A 7,637-nucleotide genomic window follows, 5' to 3' on the forward strand; every position below is an offset into this window, starting at 1 on the left:
CCACTTGACCCTGCCGAGAGTGGGTTCATCCGTCAGGTGTGGTGAGCGTATGAAATCACCGACAGCCGGTCTCCACCCTCATTCAGGATTGTACACGTTCAGTACTTCCGTTCAGTAGGTTCAGAACTGGGTGTTCATAGGTTCGTTCAGGGTTCAGGTGACACCACTCTCAGTTCGTCAGTTCAGTTCAGTAACGAGCCCACGTTCGTTCAGTTGCAGTACAGTATGATTTATCGACTACTTATCCCCCCTCGGGGTCAAAGGGCGTAAATTTAGTCAATTTTCTGTCACCAATAACTTTTACCTAGTTGGCGTGTCGATACTAGAACGTAATGTGATGTGTCAATATAGTAAACTTTACGATTAAATCTGCCGCTACTGTTAGTATAATCTAAATAATTGCGGGTCTTGCGTCTGTTATTATCCCCGATACTGAGTTTTTCAGACAGTTTTTCCGTCTTAACGCGTCCATTTCTTTTAGTATTATTACCCCCGTTAAACGGTAATGTGTATAAAATGTAAATTTAAAGACAATGGGTCTTGCGCCGGTGTCCGCAGTCGTCCTGATGTATCTATAGTAAAGTTTTGGGTAAATTAAACAAGCGAGGAAGTATTAAAGGAATATTTGATTCGTCTGCTAAAATTTTTGAGTGCCGATAACCCATTAAACTTACCGAAGTCAAATACGTAGTATTTGTCTAGTTTTTCAAGGTCTAAGTAAAATGCTTATTTAGTTCCTTAGCTACCGTGAACGATATTTGTTTTTGTTCGTATTAATTTTGTAAATTTGTTTGATGTCATTACTGTGTAATAGTTTCCAAATGGATTGGACTATTGGTCCTTCCTTTTGTTTTGTAGCGTTGAGAGTAGAGGATTAGGAGGAGTTGTTTTAGAGAGAACATACGGAGAGAGAGATGTAGGGAGGAGCTCGGACTGTCGGGCTAGTCATAGTCTCTCTATTAGTTTTATCTTACGGGCAACCGGTCCAAGAACAAGTTAATGTGTTCAAAACAGAATGAAGAATATGTTACGAATTATCTAAACTCTTTTGGTTCAGATTGCTTCGAATTTGTTTTATTTCGCAATCGTATAGATCGATTGGTGTGTGTTCAGTCGGCATCGGATCCGCGAAATGGACACCAAAAAAAAACATTTTGTTGACTTCAACCTATACAACACCATCCTTTGGACACGTGACTCTCTATATTATACGACCGTCTGGGACTTGTATGTGTGTCATTGAGAAGTTATAATCGTAGTTGCTTCTCTGTTTATTAGGAACTTAGGTTTGAATGTATAAAATTTTTTCCTTCATTTCTGATCCGGCACGGTACATTGACTGTGACGCCGACGCAGATCACCCAACCCCGGTCCAAACGCGCGTACCGCAATATTAGTGCAAAAGGTTTTTTTCGATTTTGCATTATAGCGCGTTGATGTTTTTGTTTGCGTTTATAAATTAAAATTTGGTTAGTTCAGGAAACGTTCGACGGTAGACAGAGTTTCGAATTCAGTTCAGACGTTCATTACTTATGGTTCAGCTTTTTAGTTTCAGGTTCAGTTCAGAAAATAGTTTACCAATCAGTTCGTTGCAGAGTTCAGTTTTTTTATTACGCTGAGCTCGAGACTGAGCTCAGTCTCAGTTCACTGAGGGCTCAGGGGGGGTGGAGACGACAAGCCCCGTCGAATTTGGAACTTGAACGCTGGGATGTCGAGGGTCACGCGTTTCGGGCGACTTGACTGGACGGGTCTAGTCGTAACGTTACATTATAGAAATCCCGTAAAAGTTTTTTTATTTCCTGCACAGTTATTGTCCGAATGTGTCAGAGTCATCGAAGTCCAGCTGGTCGTAGGAGGTAAAACCACGTGTGACTGCCCTTTTATGTACCTAAAGTTTTATTTGAAGTTAAGACGTTTACTTAGGGGACCTTTATTACTATCTTCACTGACTTTCGACCGCGTCAAACTCGAGATGAACTCAAAGAGATCTGACGTCGTTCCGGTAGGGAGGACATACACGTCAGTCGGTTGCACTCGACGGGAAATACGACCGGGTCCACTAATTTGTAAGGTGCCAGGTTGTGAGAGACTCCGACGTCACAAGTCTGAGTTTCGACTTGCGGTACCGTTTTGTAGCGTAGATGACAGTGAAATGTTTACTGTCGGATGTCTTAGTTTCGTTGTTACTGTATAGTCGGTCCGTTAAAGCGCCGGGAACAATTGTTCTGTGCTTGGGGGTAAAATATACTTAAATTATTCCACAACGCGGAGATTTGGAAACTGTACATGTAGTACGTTATTGTGTTCAATGAACTCGTGAAAATTTCTACGTCTTCTTCTTATTCCGGTTTTTGACAACATAGGAATTGTAGCCGGTTTTGTAAAAATCTTTCATGTAAAAATATTGTGATTGGGAGAAATGTCGTCGTTACATAAAATGAGTGAGTATAAACCCCCTATCGATAGGAATACCCGCTTGGAAATCGCTTGATGTCTATGACGAATAACTATGACCATAATTAACTGTGAGGTTTTTTTTTTTTTTTTTTTTTTTTTTTTTTTTTTTTTTTTTTTTTTTGATTAGGTCCCCACCTGTGTTGGTGTCAGTTAGATGCTGCTCCACACAGATTTTTATCTTGTTCGTTATAAGGACAAAATAGCAATTACCAGGATCATGTTGTATTTTAGCAGGAAACGGTCTTATTACGTTGAACTTGCGTAGTTTCGAACACTAACCGGCCGCACTGGGGTACACAGCCCCGCAACCGACCACCGCGTCACCCGGTGATCAAATCATGCCGGGGAGTTGTACCGTCACCGCGTTACGGAGTTACTCGACGTTGCACCCCCCCCCGCCCCTCGAGTTGGGGAAAATCCGTGCACTGCACGGTGAGGGGCACCAACACAATGTTTCATTTGTATAATATCCACGAATATAAATAATTTATATATATTAAGACTACAGACACCAATAAATTTAACGTAAGGGACTATTTACAATAGAAAGTCGACAGGTTGTTTACGTCAACAATTAGGTCACAAATCACACGCTGTAGTATACAGTGAAGTCGGAGTTAAGTCCAAAAGGTTTTGCAATACGGTGTACCGATTACGATGCCCGCCTTTACTTCTTTAAAAGTCTTAGTTATCACAATTTAATTATCATCACACTTGAAGGCCCAAAAAGTCTTATTTTGACGAAATTTAATTTTCGGCGGGGGATTAAGACCGGGATTGCGAGGGTTTTCGCACTCCTGGTCTGCTGTCGATTTACGTGTCGTCAGGTAAATGTGGGTCCGGGCCCGTTCGTTGTTCTCGTTCCGACAACGTATCGAGAAATAGCACAGTCAGTGCAAGAACCCCGCTTGTGGACTTCAGAAAGTTTCTTCCTGCTTCAACACTTCTCGGGGGAAAGGACCCCCACGGCCTTCGCCCGAAAAACCCCTGTCGTTTTTTTGTCATCGTACAAGTTGTCCAAAAACTATATTATTTTTGTAGTTCAATTTCTATGGCAATAACTAGTGACATTCAAAATCAAACAATACTTGCCCGAATAAGTAATATTAATAACATGTTCTTACGCTAATCTCTTACCTTTCGTAATTCTAGACAAGGACAATTTTAACTAATATCAAGATAATAACGTTAATCCAATTCTTTGATCACAAACGACGTAGGATAAAATTTTCCGTAAAGCAAAATATAAGATATAATTTAATTACGTTGTTTTTTTCCCAAACTAAGATAATTAATTCAGAAAAAATAACGTGAAACCCCGTCGTTTCTAAGGACACATACGAAGTCTAGACTCAACAGAATAATCATTCGGATTACATAGTGAAAACATTACGTGGGTGATAAAAAGTATATTACCGTTTCTTTCCCAAACGTCCTCATAAAGAAAAAAGGGGACACGAGTAGGCACACCGGTCGTGACAAGTTTACAAAAGAACTTTGTAATAGGGTCGTAGGCATCCTTACACTGCACACTTTATTTGAGGTTGAGACATAGTCGTTGTGACAACACTCCGGAAGTTCAATTTATAAACATTACACACATCTATCTTTCTCCATTCTATTTTCCTACGGTCGTATAAATACTTCATACAGTACGAATCGTGCTTCCAGTCAAAATAAAGTTCATCTTTCACACATAAATGGACTCATCATCCGACACGTCATTACAGATGCCCGGAGAGATTTAAACCTGACCATCTAGAGCCGTCTGACCCGAATTTTCATCGGAGAGCCAAGTTTTTCCAACCCGTGCCGGGACGAGATTACGCTAGTACAATAGCGTTGTAAAATAAGTGGTCTTTTTTTTTATTGTACTTTTGTACACTCTTTCTTACATTACTTTTTAATGTTGTATTTTAATTTTTTGTTGTAATTATTCTTGTTTCTAAACTTAAGTAGTAGATTAATAAGTCCGGTTCCGTTTGTTTTGTAGTAGTTAAGTAGTAGGACGTAAAAAAAATCTTTTTTTTACATATAACTGCAAGGGACCCCTCTTCAGTTCTAGAGAGGAATCACTAACATCCCGCAGACTCACAACTTGTGAGAAAGTCGTCCTACGACTACTCCGACTTCGTATTCTCCCATCCCCAAAGACGGTGTAGTCAATGGCAGACTGTCCGTGCAGAGTCCGGTGGTAAACCACATGTGGGAGACGCCGCTGCGTCTCCGGGCCCGTTGTTTGATTTTGACAAACGTGTCACCTGTGGCCCGGTTCGATTACTCGGTAAGTACATCGTTTAGCGACAAATGTCCAAAGAAATAAGTGCGCGTACTAAACCCGTCTCGATCATCACGTGTAGTCATTTGTTCATTTTTCGAACCTACAAATTTCCCGCGTACTTACCGCGTAAAGATGACTAGTATTAAGGTTAACAACTCCAGATGATCTATCTAAATCGTAACACGTTACAAGATTTTGAGTGTAACCAAAGAGTATGTCGTACGACGACACACTCATACACATAAACGGTGAGAGACAAGCGATTTTACGAAAAAACTCGAGGACGGGCCGGTTTGGCGCCGAATTGCATTGCCGCCGTGGTGCCCTTGAGCAAGGCACCGGACAACCCCCCCCACTCCCATTGCTCCCCGGGCGCTGTACAATAGCTGCCCACTGCTCCTAGTACTATGGGTTAAAAGCAGAGAACAAATGTCACTGTGTGTGCTGTGTGCTCTGCATGTGTGACCATTAAAGAGGGTTTCATCCCTCCCAATTCTCCATAGGGTTAATACAAGTCTTAAAACATATTTTAAATGTGATAAGGATATCATGTTGATAAGCAATTTTCATCACTGTGAAATATCAACGGTAATGTGCAAGTCTGTTTAACTTAGCCTAACCCCTCAACTCTTGTCACCAATCTGTTTATGTGTGTGACACACACACACACACACACACACACACACACACACACACACACACACACACACACACACACACAGGTCCGTCTGTTTCTGGGGAAATAACAATTGGGTACTTTAAGTCCATTTTCCTATTCTTAGTTAGACACGTTTACTTCAGTAGTATTCTCGACTTTTACTTGAAATTGAGTATTTTAACAGTTTGGTTGGTTTCAACACACTGATTATTTAGTAGCACAGTATGTGTCACCCAGTAAACCAGGAAAGTTTTTTTTCCGTTGCTTTGGTTTAATACTTTCTATTTCAAATGAACTAGCAGATCCTCCCACCCTGTGTACTCTACAGGCTTGTCTACATTCCTTTTCACTCGAGTTTCACGGGAAGTACCACACCTCTGAAGGAACTCTTGCACTCACATTCAGAATTTAAACAGCATGAAAAAAAACAAAAAGCCTTGTTTTGAGTCTGATGATAGGAGAATTTGGACATTTGACAAAGGGACTTGAGAGAGAGAGTGCATCTTTAATTATAATATACTAAAACAAGCGGAAATCAATAGCAACACACACATACACACACACGCACACGCACACGCACACACGCACACACACACGCAAAGCAAAGCAAAGCTAATTACTTTGTTATTGTTTATTGTGTCTTGCAGATGCGTCTGATCTGACACTGGACCCTAACACAGCATGCGTGAATGCAATTTTGACAGAAAACAACAAAAGGGCAGATTATGTTGAGGAGAAGCAGCCATACCCTGATCATCCAGACAGATTTAAAGTGTCTCAAGTACTTTGTGAAGAAGGTCTGACCGGTCGACATTACTGGGAGGTTGAGTGTCCTACGGCTGACGTTGGAGTGGCGTACAAAAGTATAGACAGAATGGGAGACTGCTCAAGGGAAACAGTTTTCGGTGAAAATGAAAAGTCATGGTGCTTGACTTTTGATGGATTCTTTAAACATAATTCCCCTGAGGGATTTATTGTCCGCGATGAATTCAATTCATTCCAGAATACCGTTGGGGTTTATCTAGACTGGCCGGCGGGTATTTTGTCCTTTTTTGAGGTCGGTCCTGATACACTGACCCACCTGTACACTGTCAGTACAACTTTCAACGAACCACTCCATCCTGGTTTCTTCATCCCGAACGGATCAATTTACTTCCATAAACTAAATTAACCAAATATCTTGGCGAAAGAAATCTGTGCACAGCTACAGTAAGAGACCTACTCCCTGCTGGCTGAATGCAACACTGAAACATTCAACACATGTGATGAACTGATTTAACATTTAAACTGAAATACCTAACATTTGAATCATTTTCAATGTTAAAGTATGATTAAGTAATAGGGGTTTGGTGGGTTTGAGATGATTGCCCATTGTTGTGTACCGTAATTTTTGCACTATAAGCCGCGCCTTTTTCCCATTTTTCGACCCTGCGGTTTATATAACGGTGCGGCTAATCTATGGATTTGTACAGCTAACGGCCACTAGGGGACCTCCTAAATCTATGGATTTTACAGGTTACAGTCCACCACCTTTAACTCTATGGGCTCTATGGCCGGTCCGCGGCGGGCTCCAGCAGGAAAAGCTGGAGGCCGGAAAAGAGTGAGACAGGTAGCGCGCAAAAGTAAAAGTGGAACCGAGAGTGGTACGAGAGACATTACGAGAGCGAGACAGTTTGTCCCCGTACCACTGGTTGAAAACCACTGCTGTAGATCACTGCCGGTACGTGCGCTGGGAGCGCACCGTTTAAGTTTGAAAGTTGAAAAGTTTGTGTGTCTGAAACGCTATGTGATACAGTACAGTTTACACAGCACATGTTCTGTAGCTACTATTGCACTAAATGCTAACACTTGAATACGTTATGCAAATATGCAACTTGTTTGTTGAAATGTTAATAAATGGGAGCTTCCTCAAACAGCCATCTCTTTCCCGACAATCCCCTCTGTGCACGAACCCTTACATATGGTAATTAAACATTAAAACACCTGCGGCTTATAGTCCAGTGCGAATGAAGTCATTGAACATAAACAATGAACTGTGGTGACACAACGTTCAATTTGAGTTAATGGTATTTCATAACAACCTAACTCATCCTGGCGAAGCCGGCAGCACGATTGCTAAGAGTTTTCTTTGACGACTAAGAAATTGTATTTTATATAGGCATTAAAGCCTGATATTCCGCGTGGAAGCTTATATTCGGCGGCTCGGTTTAACTGTACTACACATGTATAATCGGGCGTGAC

General features: G+C 41.3%; 1 protein-coding gene across 1 annotated transcript; it reads left to right on the forward strand.

The window, feature by feature from the left end:
* The first annotated feature begins 4,952 nt into the window (after positions 1-4,952).
* On the forward strand, positions 4,953-6,849 carry LOC104966575 (stonustoxin subunit beta-like). The gene is made up of 2 exons (XM_010795757.1): positions 4,953-4,986; positions 6,044-6,849. Exons 1-2 carry the CDS (start codon positions 4,953-4,955, stop codon positions 6,565-6,567), a joined length of 558 nt encoding a protein of 185 aa, XP_010794059.1. The 3' UTR covers positions 6,568-6,849.
* The last annotated feature ends 788 nt before the right edge of the window (positions 6,850-7,637 follow it).

This window comes from Notothenia coriiceps, unplaced genomic scaffold, assembly GCF_000735185.1.
Source record: "Notothenia coriiceps isolate Sejong01 unplaced genomic scaffold, NC01 NC01_scaffold00037246, whole genome shotgun sequence".
Classification (NCBI taxonomy): domain Eukaryota; kingdom Metazoa; phylum Chordata; class Actinopteri; order Perciformes; family Nototheniidae; genus Notothenia; species Notothenia coriiceps.

What these genes read in the sequence shown, in the direction of transcription:
- LOC104966575 (XM_010795757.1), top strand. Translation starts at nt 4,953, where the DNA reads ATGTCGTACGACGACACACTCATACACATAAACG. An exon ending in CACACTCATACACATAAACG is followed by an intron (nt 4,987 to 6,043) that starts GTGAGAGACAAG and finishes TGTGTCTTGCAG; the next exon opens with ATGCGTCTGATCTGACACTG.